This window comes from Pongo pygmaeus, chromosome 2, assembly GCF_028885625.2.
Source record: "Pongo pygmaeus isolate AG05252 chromosome 2, NHGRI_mPonPyg2-v2.0_pri, whole genome shotgun sequence".
Lineage (NCBI taxonomy): Eukaryota > Metazoa > Chordata > Mammalia > Primates > Hominidae > Pongo > Pongo pygmaeus.
In genome coordinates, this window is record NC_085930.1 from 138,129,882 (window position 1) to 138,149,014 (window position 19,133).

Here is a 19,133-nt window from a genome sequence, read left to right on the forward strand (position 1 = left end):
AATATGTTTTCTGTTTCTCTAAACCATGAAGATAAACTGTGGGCTTGAATGAATTGTTAGTAGGCACTATGGAAGTGATCCTGAAAGTTATTTAGAGTTAAAGAGACTTTCTGCAGATGTTTTCTTATCTATATAAAATTAAGCAGGGTTACCTTGATTTAGAGTCTTGGCCTTGATTACACATTTATAAAGGGTAAGTTTGGTTTGTGCTTTGGTAAGGTTTCAAGAAATATCTGTGAAGTCAGTGAACAAGTGCAGCGTGGTGCAAACCTGTGGAGGATACAGAGGAAATCAGGAAAATCTGTCAGAGATTAGGTTAAAAATGTGAAGGCAATAATCACCCCCCCACCCCTCCATACTAATATTTTTGTTAAGCTGGTGTTGTAGAAAGAATTTTTTATATGCAGTACTTTAATCCATGAGAGGCTTATAACTTATAGTCACTTCATGGTGAGTGTTAAGAACTAAAATGTTAAAAAAAAAAAAACATAATTTTTTAAAGCACTAGTGCAAATAATACTTAGCATTGATATTTGTATACTTGAATGTTTTTTGCTAAATATGAGGAAGTTCTATCTTTAAAAGCTTGCCTTGAAAAGATTTTTTTTCAAATCACTTATGTACTTTTTGAAACATTTAAGTAGATACATGTATCAGTTTAAGTTTCATGTTTTTTTTTTTTCTTTTACCTTCTGCTTTCCTTGAGATCAAATGATTTCTACCTACATTCCTATTCTATCTAAACAGTGACATTTCATTTTTAGGGGCACAGGTCTTCATAAATGTTTTTGTGTGTGCGTATAACAGAATCCATCAGAATACTATTTAGCTTCAGTCACCAAAAAAATTCTCAGTCTAAAATTAAAAATATTCTAAACTCTTAATTATTCATTTATGTAACAGGAAAATATTTTGCTATAGTTTTTTTTTATTGTGGCAAAACATATGTAACATTAAATTGATTTTAACCATCTTTTTTTTTTTTTTTTTTTTGAGATGGAGCTTTTCTCTGTTGCCCAGGCTGGAGTGCAGTGGAGTGATCTCGGCTCACTGCAATCTTCGCCTCCCAGGTTCCAGTGATTCTCTTGACTCAGCCTCCTGAGTAGCTGGGATTACAGGTGCATGCCACCACACCTGGCTAATTTTTGTATTTTTAATAGAAATGGGGTTTCACCATGTTGGCCAGGCTAGTCTCAAACTTCTGACCTCAAGTGATCCACCCACCTCGGCCCCCCAAAGTATTGGGATTACAGGCGTGAACCACCGTGCCTGGCCTATTTTAACTATCTTAAATATATAGTTTAGTGGCACTAAGCACATTCACATTGTTGTGCAAACATACCACCATCCATCTCCAGAACTTTATCTTCTCCAAATGAAAATCCATACCCGTTAAACAATAACTTTCCCTGTCTCCTTTCCCAACCCCTGGCAACCACCATTCAGCCTCATATAAGTGGAGTCATACAATATTTGTTCTTTTGTAACTGGCTCATTTCACTGAGCAAAATGTCGTCGAGGCCCATCCATGTTGTATTATAGCATATATAAGAGTTATTTCCTTTTTAAGGCTGAATGATACTCCACTATATGTATAAGCCACATTTTGTTTATCCATTCATTCATTGATGGACACTTGGGTTGCTTCCCAAGTATCTTTTTGGCTACTATGAATAATTCTATGAACATGAGTATACAAATATCTATTTAAGTATCTGCTTTCAGTTCTTTGGGGTATATACCTGGAGTGGAGTTGCTGGATCATACAGTAATTCTGTGTTTAATTTTTTGAGGAATCACTATACTGTAATGTATGCATTAATGATTGTACCATTTCACATTCCCACCAGAAATGTACAGGTGTTCCAATCTCTGTATACCTTGCCAACATCTGTTATATTGTGGGTGCTTTAATTTTTTTTTAATAATAGCTATTCTCACGTGTGAAGTGGTATTTCATGACTTTGGTTTGCATATCCCTAATGGTTTGTGATGTTGAACATCTTTTCATGTTGTTGATTGGCCATTTGTATACCTTTTGATAAATGTCTATTCAAGTCCCTTGTCCATTTAAAAATTTGTTGTTTAATTATAGGATTTCTTTATATATTCTGGATATTAATCCCTTGCCAGATTTGTAATTTGCTAATATTTTCTCCTGTTCTCTGCATTGCCTTTTCACTCTGTTGATAGTATCCTTCTCTGCATAAAAGTTTTAAACTTTGACAAAGTCCAATTTAACTTTTTTCTTTTGTTGCCTGTGGTTCTGGTGCCATAGCCAAGAAATCACTGCCAAATCCAATGTCATGAAGCTTTTCCCCTGTGTTTTCTTCTAAGAGTTTTACAGTTTTAGCTCTTACTTTGAGGTCCATTAATTTTAGCCCTTACTTTGATGCATTTTGAGTTAATTTTTGTATATGGTATAAGGTAAGGGATCAAATTTATTCTTTTGCATGTGGGGAAATCTAGTTTCCCCAACAACATGTGTTGAAAAGACTGTCTTTTGCCCCCATTGAATGGCCCTGGGACCCTTGTCTAATGTATGTAAGGGATTATTTCTGGGCTGTCTCTTCCATGCCATTGGTCCTATGTCCATCTTTATGATAGTTTCACTCATTTAATTGTCACAGCTTTGTAATAAGTTTTGAAATGTGGAAGTATGAGACCTTCAAGTTTGTTCTTTTTTTTCAGAATTGTGGCTATTCAGAGTCCCTTGAAATTTCATGTTAATTTTATGTTAGATTTTTCCATTTCTGTAAAAAGCATCATTGGGATTGTGATAGGAATTGTATTGAATCTGTAGATTGCTTGGGACAGTATTGACCTCTTAAAAATATTAGGTGTTCCAATCCATGAACATGGGATATCTTTCCATTTATTTGTGTCTTTCTTTCAGCAACATTTTGTAGTTTTCATGTACAAATCTTTTGCCTCTATGGTTAAGTTTATTCCCACATATTTTCTTTTTGATACTGTTGTAAATGGAATTGTTTCATTTTCTGTTTGGAAATTAAGCATATGGAAATGCAGCTGATTTTTCTATGTTTATTTTTGTATCCGGTAACTTGGCTAAATTTGTTTATTAATTCTGATGCAGGGTCTCTCTCTGTTACCCAGGTTGGAGTGCAGTGGCATGATCATGGCTCATTGCAGCCTTGACCTCCCAGGCTCAGGTGATTCACTTCAGCCTTCCCAGTAGCTGGGACTACAGGCGTGCACCACCATGCCCAGCTAATCTTTAATTTTTTTGTAGAGACAAGGTCTCCCTACATTGCCCAGGTAGTCTTGAACTCCTGGTCTCAAGCAACCCTCCTGCCTGTGCCTCCCAAAATGCTGGGATTACAGGAGTGAGCCACTGTGCCTGGACTTTTTGTGGAATCTTTAGGATTTTCTACATAGATGATAATGCTGTCTGCAAACAAATAATTTTACTTCTTTCCCAACTTACTTTTTTTTTTCTTGACTATTAGTTTTAATTCATGGAGAAATAAGAGATGCTATTAAATGGTTTTAACTTTAAAATTTGTTTATCCAAAGATTTACTATGGAAAATATATCTTGAAACTTTTTCATGTTACTCTCTGGAAAGCTGTGGGGTTTTTATTTACAAAGTGAAAAAGATGGTCTACACTGTAATGAATATTTACCTCACGACTTCGGATTTATAACAGGATTTTGTCTTTTGTTTCTTTTCCTGTCTCAGAATCATAGATGCAATTTTCTTGTAGTCCTTGACACTGTGCATGCCTTTTGTGTTTTCATTTGCTTTTAAAGGTAATTGTTAGCATTTAATTATGGAGTTTTTATTGTTTAAAATATTTGTATAAGATGCCTGTAGCTGGTATTACAGCTGTATAAAATATGAAGCCATTTTATATAGATGATATACTGGAAATAAACTTTTTATCATTTAGCCTGCCTTCCTTACTATTCCCCAGCCCCTAGTAACCACCATTCTCCTCTCTGCTTCTACGCTTTTGACTTTTTTAGATTCCACTAATAAGTGAGATCGTGGGATCTTCAACTTTCTGTGCCTGGCTTATTGTGCCAACATAACTCTAGGTTCACCTGTGTTGTTGCAGTGACAGAATTTCCTCCTCCTTTAAGGCTGAGTAGTATCCCAGGGTATACATATACCACTTTTTTTTCATTTATTGATGGACACTTAGGTTGATTCTATGTTTTGGCTATTTTGAATAATGCTGTAATGAAAGTGTGAGTGCAGATATCTCTTTGACATACTGCTTTCATTTCTTTTGGTTGTATACCCTGTAGTGGGATTACTGGATCATATGGCAATTTTATTTTTAATTTTTTGAGGAACCTTCATACTGTTTTCCATAATGGCTGTACTAATTTACATTCCTCCCCAACAGTGGGCAGGGGTTCTCTTTTTCTCCACATCTTTGCCAGCACTTACCTTTCATCTTTTTGATAGGAGCTGTTCTAACAGGTGTGAGATGGTATCTCATGGTTTTAATTTGCCTTTCCCTGGTAATGAGAGAGTGAACTTTTTAAAAAATACATACTTGACCATTTGTGTCTTCATTTGACAAAAGTCTAATATAGGAGATTTTAAAGAAAGGAAAATGACCCACAGGCATACCATGCTTGCATAACTGTATGAAGAACTCTGTAGTCCTATTTGTATGTATATGTAATGTTGATCTCTCCGTTGCACTTTCATGGCTTTAGTTCCTGCTGCTGTCATTTCTTATTGGACTAATGCAGTAGTTCTCTGACCAGTCTACTCTTCTCCAATTTTGCCCCCCATTTCAGTTCGTCTTCTACACTCAGACCAATCAGTGATCTTTCTTGAAAAATGGTTTTAATCAAATAGAAATGTTCAGACACACAGGATAAAATAAAATATAAACCTAACTACCTATCACTAGGAATAAACAACTGTGAATACTTTGCCATATTTGCTTTGTGTCTCTTAAAGAATGAAATATTTACATATATAACTAGAGCTCTGCTCCCCTTTTTTCCTAGGTAACCACCTTGAAAGTTAGCTTTTATCATCTAGGCTTTTTTCACTTATACTGTATTTACGTATCCATAAACAGTATAATATTACTGTTATGTTTTCTAAAATTTTAAATTAATGGTATGCTTTATGTATCTTTTTATCACTGCTTTTAAAATTTATCCATGATAATACATTTGTTGTAATTTCTGTATATCTGTTTTCTTTGGGGATACCCCAAAAGCCCTGATTTGACCACTACATAATCTGTGCGTGTAACAAAATTGCATTTGCGCCTGATAAGTCTATACAAATAAAAATAATAGTTGCTGTATATCTGATACAAATAAACTGCTGTTTATCTATTTTCTTAACATTCTGTAGTTAGGTATCTTCTAGTTTTAGTTATTACAAATAGTCTTGTAGAAATTCTAGTACAATGTGTACTTTTTTTTGCACAGTTTCTCTGAGATTGATATGTGGAGGTAAAGTTGCTGGGTCATAGGATATAGACATGTTCACCTTTATTATGTAATTATTTTCTTCAAAGAGGCTGTACTGATTATATTGCCACAAGCAATTAAGAGTCATTCTTTACTCTCAAACTTGCCAATAATTATTTTAGTTTGACTTTGATTTTGGCATTCTGATGTATATGAGTGATACTTTGTTTTAATTTGCATTTCCCAGATTTCTAAAGAGATAAAATATATTTATGTATTTTTGACAAGTTAGATGTTTTTTGTGAATTGCCTATTTTTTCTTTGCTTTGTAGTGGTAAGTATATATCTCTATCATCTATCTATCTGTAGGTAGGCTATGAATCTTTTATTGGTTTTGTTATACCTCTCAATCTGTGGCTAGTCTACTTTGTTTTAGGGGTCACTTATTCATAACTTTTAAATTATACTATGATCATTCTTATCAATCTTTTATGGGTTTTACCCCTTTTTTGTGTTGTGTAAGAAACAAGATCTTAAAAAATATTGTTTCTTGTAAAAATTTGCAATTTTTTTTCCATTTAGTTTTCTGAATGACTTAGAATTTTATTCTTGTATACAATGTGTAGTTCAACCTTCCTCCCCCACCACCCCAAATTGGCTCTTTACTCTTTGGTCTTCCATATAAATTTTTAAAACATTTTGAAGTGCCATGAAAACTGTTCAGCATCACTGATATTCCATTGAGATTATGGATTTAATTTGAAAAATTAGCCTTGTACAGTATTGAATCCAGAAAAGGCAGATGTTTCTTAATGCAACAGCTGCTTCCAACCTCATGCCTATCTTCTGCCCATGAATTTACTCCCAGTTGCCATCAGACAAGAATTGCTTTTCTTTCTCTTCATTTAATCTTGCATGCGTGCCCCTCATTGGCAGACACTATCCTTAAATCATTCCATAAAAAGAGATTCTGGGAAATGTAGTTTAAGATTTCTGCCCTGTGATGCGGAGAGTACTGGTAATGCAAATTTTACAACAGATAAGCCAAGCATATCAAATCTATTCTTGATTTTCTCCCCCTTTTAACACACAAGTTGGCTTATTTGATTGTTTTGTACTACCCCTCACCTCTGATATATCTTGGAGATCTTTTTCAGTGGGATGTGCATTGAAAATTTTGCTAGTGATTGCCGGTTGCACAGAGGCTGTATCAATGTATATTTCTACCAGTCTGTCCTCCTGCATCCTGGTCAACTTTGCATCCTGCCCTCTTTATTAGGAATGTCTTTTACCAATGAGTTTAAACCAACTCCTTGTTCTGTAAGAGTAAGTCATTTTGACATAAGTGATACCTGATAGCAAGCATGCACATGCACACACTCAGCACACCAATAGTGTGTTTTATTATTTGTAAATATTTTCCTTGTGTCCATTTTTAGGCCTGGGCCTTCTTAGTCATCAAACTATCAGAGCTAATTTTTTCCTAAGTTTTATTCTTTCTGATGCTAAATAGAATTGCTTTCTTAATTTCTTATTTTTGGATTGTTCATTGCTAGTATATAGAAAAGCAACAGATTTTGTGACTCTGTCTTATACTCTGCAACTTTGCTGAATTTGTTCATTAGCTCTGATAGTTTTTTTTTTTTTTTAATTCTTGGCCAAGCATAGTAGCTCACACCTATAATCCCAGCACTTTGGGAGGCCGAGGCAGGCAGATCACTTAAGCTCAGGAGTTCAAGACCAGCCTGGGCAACATGGTGAAACCCCGTCACTACCAAAAATACAAAAAACTAGCCGGCTGTGGTGGCAAACGCCTATGGTCCCAGCTACTCAGGAGGCTGAAGTGGGAGGATCGCTTGAGCCCAGGAGGCGGAGGTTGCAGTGAGCTGAGATGGCGCCACTGTACTCCAGCCTGCATGACAGAGTGAGACCCCATCTCAAAGAAAACAAAACATTCTTTAGGATTTTCTATGTATAACATCATGTCTGCAAATAGAGATGATTTTTTGGTTTGTTTTATGACTTTCCAATTTCAATGGCTTTTATTTCTTACCTAGTTGATCTAGTTAGAACTTGTAGAACAGTGTTGAATAAAAGTGGTGAAAGTGGCATCTTTCTCTCTCTCCTGATCTTAGGAAGAAAGCATTGAGTTTTTCACCCTTAACTATGATATTAGCTGTGGGTTTTTAAATAAATGTTCTTTATCATGGTAAAGAAGTTCTCTTCTATGATGTTGAGTGTTTTTTATCATGAAAACATACTAGATTTTGTAAATGCTTTTTCTCTGCATCAGTTGAGATTATAATGTGTTTATTCCTTTCATTTTATTAATATGATATATTAAATATTTTAAAGTGTACAACCACCCTTGCATTTCTGGTATAAGTCCCACTTGGGCATGATCTACAATTCTTTCAATATGCTGCTGAATTTGGTTTGCTAGTATTTTGTTGAAAATTTTCACATAATCATAAGGGATGTTAGTCTATTGTTTCCTCATGATGTCTTTTTCTAGTTTTGGTATGAAGTATCCAGTTTTGGCCTCAAGAAATGTGGATATCCAGTTGTCCTAGCACTATTTGTTGAAGAGTATTCAAGTGCTCCCTCTTCTTTTATTTTGAGAAGAATTTATGTTAATTCTTTAAATTTTTGGTAGACTTCATCAGCAAAGCCATATAGTCCTAGGCATTTCTTTGTTGGGAGGTTTTAATTCTTTATTCAATCTCTTTGTTATAGCAGGGGTCCCCGACTGCCAGGCCACAGATGGTCCACGGCCCATTAGGAACTGGCTGCACAGCAGGAGGCGAGTGGCCTTCAAGCGAGCATTACTGCCTGAGCTCTGCCTCCTTTCAGATCAGTGGCAGCATTAGATTCTCATAGGAACCCTATTGTAAACTGTGCATGCAAGAGATCTAGGTTGTGCACTCCTTAGGAGAATCTAATGCCTGATGATTTGAGGTGGAACGATTTCAGCCCAACGCCCCCCTGCCCCGCCATGGAAAAATTGTCTTTCACAACACCAGTCCCTGGTGCAAAACAAGGTGGGGGACCACTGTATTATAGGACTGTTCAGTTTTCTGTTTCTTGGGTCAGTTTTGATAGTTTGTATGTTTCTAGGAATTTGTCCATTTTGTATAAATAGACTAATTTGTTGGCTTAGAATTATAACCTTAACAATAGTAATCTTTTTTAAGGTCAATAGTAATGTGCCTACTTTTGTTTTTGATTTTAGTAATGTGGGTCTACTTTTTGTCAGCCTAGCTAAAAGCTTATCAGTTTTGTTGATGTTTTCAAAGAACTAGCTATTTTCTATTTTAATTATTTTATTCTTTAGCTCCAGAATTTCTATTTAGTTCCTTTCTGTGACTTCTATTTTTTAACATCGATATTCTCTAATTGGTGAGATGATATTCTCGTTCCCTTTAGTTCTTTGTCCAGGGCTTTTTTTTTTTAGTTCTGTGAGCATATTTAAGGCAGTTGATTTAAAGTCTTTGTCTAGTAAACTTACTGTCTGGCCTTCCTCTGGGACAATTTCTATTAATTTCTTTTTCTCTTTTGACTAGGATATAGTTTGATCTTTATTTGCATGCCTCAAATGTTTTTGTTGGAAATTGGATATTTTGAATATTGTAGCTGGAGATCCAATTTTTCCCCCTCCCTCGGCATTGTTATTGCTGCTTGTTCTGGTGGTTGTTTAATGAGTCTTTTAAAACTATTTTTGTAAAGTCTGTGTTCTTCATTGTGTTTGTCCACTGAATTCTCTGTTCATTCTCTTGGCTATCGGCTACGATTTGGCAGAGGTTTTCCTAAATGCCTCGATCTCCCCCCAACAACTCCCCAAAAAAGCCCAAACAAAAACAAACTGTCCTAGATTTTAGAAATTGCTTCTGTGTTGAGGTACATAATGCTCAGCCAAGCTTCTTACAGTTCTGTCCTGGTCTTCACTTTTTGCTTGCGCAGGGCTGAAAGATCAGCCAGAGGTGAAAGTTTAGGGTCTTCATGAGTCTTCTTTGAGCATATGGCCAGTCCTGGACACGCATGTGGCCTCTAGGTTTTCTAGTATATATGGGAGCTTCCAAAACCTTTATTTTCATTTGCATCTCCTTCTCCAGCTTCTTCCTTCCTGGGTTTTTATATGTTTATTGTTTGCCCCAATTGTTACCTGTTACACACAGATGAGAGAGAGAGAAATGCTTTTGACAGATACCACTGGGAAAGACGCTTCAGTACTAGGAATCTCCGAGCATGGTGGAACAAAGACAAGCCCTTGACCCAATCCTTCAGGGAGCCACTACATAGTTCAAAACATACAACCACAATTTTTTGAGAATAAGGTCCATATTAGTTTATCTGGTACTCACAACAGGCACCAGATGTGGGCTGCTATCATGGATGCTGCCATGTAGGGGGAGTTGGGAGTGGTATGCAGTAAATTAAAATTCCACAGCATTTTCCTATGAAAACCTAGCAGCATCTTTCTTCATTATGTGTTCCTCTGGTTGTTATAACGTTTTAATTGAATTCTAGAATTATGAAAATGTTGATTCTGGCTGTTTTGCCACCTATTCATTGCTTTGTGAAGGGGTGGAGATTTGGAGTTCTTATTCTGCTGTATATTGTGATGTTATTCCCACTTTTTTGAGTGAGCTGAATATAAGTACATATAATGTTCATTATCTTGAGCCATTAAAAAGACTAATTTGTTTAATATATTGTATTTAAAAGTAAGGATTGTACATATTTACATTTTCTAAAAGGTTAAGTCTTTCTTCAGATACTTGAGTATTCCTGTTAACATAGAGAAAAATACCATTTGTCTGTTGCTAGCTAGTCATTTTATTGAAGTTGTTTTTGCCAGATTTTAAGGAACATAACTACTAAGTTCCTTTTGCTTTTTGTAGTAAGCTCACCATTCTAAGAAATCATTAATTTGAATCAGTCTTTCTCAAATGAGGGGTGTTATTGTTCTCCAGGGGACATTTGGCAATATCTGGAAATATTTCTGGTCATCACAATTTAGGGGAATGGGTTATGCTACTGGCATCTAGTGGGTAGAGACCAGAGATGCTACTAAACATCTGGCAATGGATAGGAGTGGACCCCATGACAAAGAATTATATGTCCTAAAATGTTGGTAGTGCCAACATTGAGAAACCCTGATGTGGATTTACCAGATCTAGATTTCCTTAAATTGGTTGATATATGTATTGCTATGAAGTTTAGTGACTAAATTTGGACCTAACCACTTTAACTTTTTCAGAATGAAGTGTCAAAAAAGGAAAACAGTATTATCTATGAATAGAGTAATAGGGAGATGTCAATCTAAAATTGCATTATTTTCTTTTTTTGTGATATCATCATATAATTGAATTTCTTTAAAGTTAATAATTTAATTATTAAACTTTGTCATGCGGAAAAGACATTAATGAACCCCTGTGAATTAAGACCAATTACCAATTTTACCATTCCTCAATGCTTTGGAGTATTTTGAAGCAAAATTAATTTGCATTTCATTTTGTGTGTGTGTCAGATGTCTTGAAGGTTAGTTTGTTAGAATAGATCTAAACGGGATTTGAACATTGCATATGATTAGTTTCCTAAGTCTCTTTCTCTGCTAGGTTCCCCTTCCCTTTTAAAAAATGAATATATTTATTGAAGAACCTGTGTCATTTGTTCTGTAGGATTTCCCACATTCTACTTTAGCTGATTGTATCTTCACAGTGTTGTTTAACATATTCCTCTTTTTTTTTTTGGTGAATCAGTAGCTTTAAAGATTTTATTAGATTCCACTGTTGTTTGTTTTTAAGAAAGACTGTCAGGTATAATAAAGCAATTGTCAGTATGCATATAGTCACCTATCACTTTATCCTGTATGTCATGTGTATTATAGTTGATATATATGCATATATATATACACATATACAGACATGTAGATAAACAAACGTACATTACTGCACAAGTGGGCGCATAACAAGTTGCTCTATTCCTAGTGATAATACCAGTCTGTACAAATGTTGTCAACTTGATTCATCATGTTTCCTACCAACCCTTTACCTAATGTTTTCATTGGGGTTTAGCAAAAATTGTTTTTCTTAAATTATTTCCTCTGTAGTACCATGTGACCAAATTAATATTCTATGTACATTCATTGTGTCTTGGTCATTTGCTTTTGCCTTTGAGGGAAGGGAATATTTTATTAACTCAGCTTGGCCAGTACAGTGCATTGCATATGATAACCATGCCCTATGATTGGTTCTAAACCTTAGCTCTGAATTAGAATCACTTGTTTGAAATTATAAATTCCCAGGCTCCACCCCTAATGATTTCTGATTGGTTTAACAGCCTTTGTGCTGGAAGAAAACAGACTGGCAGAGTAAAATGTATCTGTTTCATACATTTTAGTAATTTATTGAGAAAAGCATTGTTTTTTGTAATTCTTAGTACATTGGTATGCATCTGATTCATCTGTGTAACTTGTAACAGGCAATCATAGTTCATGATTTACAAGGAATACAAACAGTATAATGTAAAAATTGTCTCTTCCATCTCTATTCACATCAATCCCAAGTCATCTGGTTTCCTATACTGTAGCCAACCAATATTGTTTTGTTTATACCTAGAGATTTTATGACTATATAAGCAAGTATCAGTTACCCTCATTTTCCAAATGAATTATCCAGTTGTTTCAGGATGATTTGTTGGAAAGATAATATTTTACTGTCTTGAACTGCCTTTGTACATTTGTCAGAAATCAGTTGACTATATATGTGTAGCTCTATTTATGGACTCTTCTGTCCCATTCCATTGGATCTATATGTTTATTCTTACTCCAATATCACTATCCTTGCTTGCTTTCCTTTCTTTCTTTTTCTTTCTTTCCTTCTTTCTTTCTTTCCTTCCTTCCTTCCTTCTTTCTTTTTCTTTTCTTTCTTTCTTTCTTTCCTTCTTTCCCTCTTTCCTTCTTTCCTTCTTTCCCTCTTTCCTTCTTTCCTTCTTTCCCTCTTTCTTTCTTTCCCTCTTTCTTTCTTTCTTGCCTTCTTTTCTTTTCTTTCTTTTCTTTCTTTTCTTTCTTGACAGGGTCTTGCTCTGTTGCCCAGTCTAGAGTGTGGTGACATGCTCTCAGGCTCATTACAGCTTTGACCTCCCAGGCTCAAGCAATCCTCCCACGTCAGCCTCCCAAGCAGCTGGGACTACAGGTGGACACCATCATGCCTGCTTAATTTTTAATTTTTTTGTAGAGACAGGGTCTTGCCATGTTGCCTAGGCTGGTCTTGAACTCTTGGGCTCAAGCAGTCCTCCCATCTTGTCCTCCCAAAGCGCTGGGATTATAGGTGTGAGCCAATGTGCCTGGCCTTACTGTAGCTCTCTAGTAGTATGAATCCCTCAATTTTATTCATTTTCAAACTTGCTTTGGTTTTTCTAATTTCTTTTCCTTTCCGTATGAATTTCACATCAGTTTATTGATTTCTACAAAAAAGCCCACTGAGATTTTGACTGTGATTACTTTTCACCTATAAATTAAATGAGGAAAAGTTGACATTATAAGAATATTGAGTCTTCCCAACCATGAGCATGGTACAGTAGTTTCCCATTATCTACTGTTTTGGTTTCTATAGCTTGAAACACCTGCAGTCAATTATGGTCCAAAAATATTAAAGTATCTTGAGAGAGACCACATTCATCTCATTTTCATTTTACAGTATGTTGTTAAAATTTTTCTATTTTATTATTAGTTGTTGCTAATCTCTTACTTTACCTAGTTTATCAATTAAACTTTATCATAGGGTATGTATGTACAGGTTGAGTATTCCTAGTCTGAAATGCTTGGGACTAGATGTGTTTGTGATTTTGGAATATTTGCATATATGTAATGAGAGATATTGGGGATGGGACCCAAGTCTAAACACGAAATTCATTTGTTTCATATACATCTTATACATGTAATCCAAAGGTAATTTTGTAAACTATTTTAAATTTGTACATGAAACAAAGTTTCTGTTAAGTACTTATTTGTGGAATTTTCCACTTTTGGCATCATATGAGCACTCAAAAAGTTTCAGAGTTTAGAGCATTTCAGATTTTGAATTGCCAGATTAAGGATGTTCAACCTGTGTTGGACAAAACATAGTATATGTAGGGTCCAGCACTACCTGAGATTTTTGGGCTTCCGTGGAGTGAGGGAGGGGTGTCATATATCCTCTGTAGATAAGGGGAGAGCTCCTGTATCTATTTTCTTTATGTTGTCTCTGATGTCTTTCATCAGTATTTTGTGATTTTCATACAGAGTCTGTACATATTTTGTTGAATTTATACCTTAGTATTTTTGAGTTTTGGGGTATTATTATAAGTGGTACTGCTTTTTGTTTTGATTTCCAGTTGTTCATTGGTAGTATGTAGAAACAGCAATGGTAATCTATGACTTTGCTAAACTTATTAATTCTAGGCACTTTTTAATAGATTCCATGGAATTTTCTATAAAGACAATCATGTTGTCTGTGAATACAAGCACTTTTATTTCTTCCCTTTCAAACTATATATCCCTTATTCCTTATACCCTTATTGCAGTGTTCTTTCTTTCAATATATTAAGTAAGAGTGATTAAGAGCAGACGTTCTTGCTTGTATCTCATCTTAGGAAGAAATTAGTGGTTTCCTGGTAATTTTATATTTATTTAAATATATAAATCTCAGTATAGCAATCACTTAGCAAAGATATCTTAGTTAATTTTATATTATAGGTTGCCCTCCAGTTTTCCTCATAGGATTCATCAACTGGTATATCTTGTGATTCCTAAGGAACTGTATGTCTGTCTGTCTCCCTCTCTCACAGATACACAAAACAAACTTTTAGGAGAGCACTTATTGCACTGCTTTGTGGTTTACTTTTTATTTCTCTTTCTCCCTTATTAGAAGGTGAGTACTTAGAGCAATAAGAAATGGTGCCTACTGGTAGCTCTAGGAACTTAATGTTGTGAGCAATTGATATTAGGTTGGACCATATGAAATTGCCGATGTTAGTTTATAACCTATAAAATTTTGTATCTAGTTGGGACAAAAACAAAATAACAAGGAAAAAAAAACCATGGTACTTCTGCTGACAAGATAAAATCATCAGTATGTGAAATGTTTGTGCATGAGAAATTGTTCATCACTGTTATATGTTAAGGAAAATCGTAGAGGTGGACATACTGATGAAATGAGTGAGACACAGCCCCTACCTTAAAGGATGCTCACTCTGTGGAAGACTGGGCCTTTACAGTATTCAGATGTGTGCTTTTGTTTGGATTTCTTTTGGTTTTGGTTTTGTTTTCTTATAGAGACAGAGTTTTGGTGTGTTGTCCAGGCTGGTCTCCAATGCCTGAGCTGAAGTGATCCTCTCACTTCGGCCTCCCAAAGTGCTGGGATTACAGGCATGAGCCACTGTGCCTACCTCCCTCCTCTTTTTTAATAGAGATGGGTTTTCAGATGTGTTTTAACTCTATGATTAATCTATACACAACCTATGCACATATTTACTCTCAGTTTGGATTTACTCATCATCCTAGCTTCCTCTCTCTCAGTGTCTTGGATTATAAGACACTTTGGCAATAACTTCTATATATAAATTGAGAAGATTGACATACTTTGATAATTTTGTATGAAAAGATGCTCTTATACATTTTTCAGTTGTTTCATGTAACTTAAATGTTACTTAGCATCTAGTGGGTTAAATAGTGTAGTAAAATAAAGGGCACCAAACACTTTTCCTTTTGAAGCAACTTTATAGAACAGAAAGACTTTAAAGCAGTCATAGTTATAGCAGTAAAAATAAAACTTTCTTACTTGAATTTTTCTGTGTAGTGTTATTTTAATTGTAAATTATAGGTGAAGAGACACTGTAGTATTTTTTATCCTTAGGCTGTTAACTTAAGCTGGTCTTAATAACCCCATATTACAAATCAGGGAAAAGGAAATACATGAGAGATTTTGTGTAAGTTTCATGAAACCAGAAACTATTCTTGTGTTTACTGCTGTATTCCTTGCATTTAGCATATAAATAGTTATTAACAAACAATTATTGAGTAAATATTTGTGGAGGTAGGAGGCTAGGCTAGGTGGATTTGGTTAAAGTAAGAAAATTTAATTTTTCTGTAAGATATGTAAATTTTAGTTAATACAATGAAAATCATTGCAATTACATGTTGCTTGATAAGCATCAAGAGCCACATAGTTTTTGAGGCAGTTTGTTTTGGTAAATGCTATAGTAACAGAAGTCTGTTTTCAGTCAGTCAAAATATGCTTGTGATACTGTTTTGAGCTTGACTATTAATATAACAAGATTAAAACATAATTATGAAAACCTGTAAAGCCTCTTCTTTTTGAAACCTTTGTTTAAAATACATGACTCAGGGAAGACATTAACTTTGTAAATGAACGTACTCAAGAAATTAATTTTCTTTGGTATTTGCTGCCACCGTATGGCAGACTAATTCTATTACCATATCTGTTACATGCTGTAGAACCTAAAATAATGTACCTTTAATATTTTCTGATGAGGTTGATTTGTTCATAAGTAATTTTGACAAGAGAAGAAATAACAGATTTTTATGTTTAGAACTATAGCTGACCTTCCTCCAACTATCCAAGGATAGTTTATGTCTTCTAACATTTTAGAAGGCATTAATTACTACAATAGTAATTACTATAACAAAGATGATTCTTTGTCATAGCATTGATGATGATTCTTTCAGAATAATAAGAAATGTGTGGGTGGGTGCAGTGGCTCACTCATGGAACCCCAGCATTTTGGGAGGCCAAGGCAGGAGGATTGCTTGAGCCCAGGAGTTTGAGACCAGCCTGGGCAACATAATGAGACCCCATCTCTACAAACAAATTAAAAAATTAACTGGGTGAGGTGATGCACGCCTGTGGTCCCAGCTACTCAGGAGGCTGAGGTGGGAGGATCACTTGAACCCAGGAGGTTGAAACTACATTTGGGCCACTGTACTCCAGCCTGGGTGACAGGGCAAGATTTTGTCTCAAAAGAAAAACAAAAGAAATGTGGTTGGCCCCACACTTTTATGTAGGGAATGTAATTCTGACATTTGTTCTTTCTAGGTCATTGCACTTGAGAATTATGGCTCCATAATTTTTTAGGCCTAATTTTATTTATGTGAAGACAAGCCATTTCACTAAAATTAACTTGTGGGAATTTTATTTTTTATCTTGGGAAAAGTATTACATAAGAATACGTAATATTCTTAGAAAAATTATTATATATGAATTTTAAAATAGAAGCAACCCAAATATTTACTCTTAGGAAATTAAATACAGTATTTTTGAATGGAATGTCATATTCAGGGTGTTGCAGAATATTTAAGGTCCACATTGTTAAATGAGGAGTGATGGAGACAAGCAAGTTACTAAATAATATGTATGTATTATCCTAACCTTTAAAAAAGTATATATATATATATATATACTTTTTATATATATTATATATATAAAATTACCAGAGTTTTCTTTGAGAGATATTACAGTGATTTCTTAAATTTATGTATTACTAAAATGAGTATGTTCTACATATTCAAAAAGCATATAGATTGAATATTTTAAACTTTTCATAGGCAGTTTCTTAAATCAGCACATCCCCATGGGTAAATAATTGCTGATTAGTAAGTAACTGAACATATTATTAGTGAATGCATTTGAAAAGTTCGTGTGTGTGTGTGTGTGTGTGTGTGTGTGTTTAAGATTTATGAGGATGACTTGTTGCTAGCAATTCTAAGAAACAAACACCACTTTTTAAGTCTCTTCTGGGAAGCCAATTCTGTTTAATATATAAAGAAAGCCTTAAAAAATGTTTTGTTACCCAGATTAGTATTTTTTTCTTGATAGAAGGATAAAAGTAAATTCTGAATTAATAAAATCCAAAGTAAGTTTTTGAATATTATCCAATAATTCAATGTTTTGTTAAGGTACTAGTTATTTATAAATAACATAGCCCTTAATTTCTAGGATCAGCATATTCTTTCTTTTGATATCTGTTTTCTGCTACAGGCCTGTGATTGGAATTGAAACAGTACAACTGCCTCCACCAGAGGAAAATAGTATGGGAATTCCTATTATGGTAGGTTATTTTCTAGTAGTCTCTTGCAGTAATATAGGCAGCTCTTGTAATTTGTTAGTTTGTTGCTGTTTAAGCCTCCTTGTAACTTAGCTTTCATACATAACTGTATATGAGTAAATACTTAGTGTCAGCCAAAAAGTCCTTTATTGTAGAAACATTTATAGTAGTGGGCCCTGTGTTAGTGGAAGACAGTATAGCAGTTTTATAATTCAAATAAATTTTCAGTGGAGGGGGCTTATAAATCTAAGATCTCTGTCTTGGAGAAGAAAATATTAAACAGCTGAAAATAATGGTATCGCAACTAGTTTTATTTTGTTCTGAAATACTAATAAATTACTAAAGGTTTTCAAACTTTGGTTTAGATGTATGCATCCTTTTGCTCATAACTCATTCTCTTACATGTTAAATGATTGTGGTGCACACTTTAAACATTAACAGTCATTCAGTAATCACTGGGGAACCTGAATTATTTGAGTGACTGCTGTGTTTTCATGGAAGTAGTTTTTAAAAAATCTCAATCTCCAGGTGTGTTGGACTGCAGGCACTAGTGAAGATAGGATAAGCTTGTTTGATATCATTGGTAGTATTTGTTAGGCTTCTTATTTCAGATTCAAACATAATGAAATATTTTTTAGAGTATAAAAGGAGAAAATTATGGCCCAGTAATTGATTTTTTTTGCCATTACCAAGGTGCAGTATGCTGTACTTTTTGTTAAATATCTTACAATCCCAAACAGTAATACCATTTGGTATCAAGTAGACTTGATGTAAAGTTGTTTCAGAACAAAGAATCATCCTTACTGGGTTTCTGTAATAATTTGTTTTTAGTTTCGTTAAAGTTTTGGGGTTTTGGTTTTTGTTTTTTCCTTTGCAACAAGGTCTCGCTATTGCCTAGACTGGAGTGCAGCGGCATGTGATCAGGGCTGACTGCAGCCTCAACCTGCCGGGCTCAAGCGATCATCCCACCTCAGCCTCCCGAGTAGCTGGGACTACAGGTGCATGCCACCATGCCCGGTTAATTTTTGTATTTTTAGTAGAGATGGGGTTGTACCATGTTGCCCAGACTGGTCTTGAACCCCTGGGCTCAAAAGTGAACTGCTCACCTTAGCCTCCCAAAGTGCTGGGATTACAGGCCTGAGCCGTTGTATTAAACTTTTTAATTTTTTCTTAACAAAAAAAAAAGAGGTGATTAAAAAGCTGTTATGTTGGAAACTGCAGATTTTATTCATCTGTTTTCTGATAGGATAGGAGTAGATTATTGGGAACACACCGTTTACCTGATTGTTTTCTTCAAATTGGAGTGAATCGGGTCACATTCAGGATTCATATTCCCGTTAGAAATTCTGAATTCTTTATGAAATCTCTGATTGTGAATCTTTACTTGGCCTTTTCAGGAGGATCTAGATTACCTACCCATGATCACCTTTTAAAAAAGTACATAGAATGACTTATGTGTTGTTCTGTGGGATGGCTGTTGGTAACTAGAGTTCCATTGGAAATTCACCGCCTCACACACTTTTTAAACCATTTTCTAGCCTGTGGCTTAATAAAGGCTTTGGATGAATTTTAACAATGCCCCTATCCTAATTCTGTTCCCAAACAAGCATTTGGAT

General features: G+C 34.9%; 1 protein-coding gene across 2 annotated transcripts in view; it reads left to right on the plus strand.

Annotated features, from left to right (window-relative positions):
• The window catches only part of ANKRD28 (ankyrin repeat domain 28), a 199,456-nt gene that overhangs the window by 31,551 nt on the left and 148,772 nt on the right, over positions 1 to 19,133 (plus strand). The window contains exon 2 of one of the 2 annotated variants that reach the window (XM_054483188.2): positions 17,451 to 17,520. The exons of the other annotated variant lie outside the window; for it this stretch is intronic. Within the exon in view, the coding sequence (XP_054339163.1) occupies positions 17,503 to 17,520 (18 nt within the window). The 5' untranslated portion in view covers positions 17,451 to 17,502. The remainder of the gene's footprint in view (positions 1 to 17,450; positions 17,521 to 19,133) is intronic. 2 annotated transcript variants of the gene reach the window in all.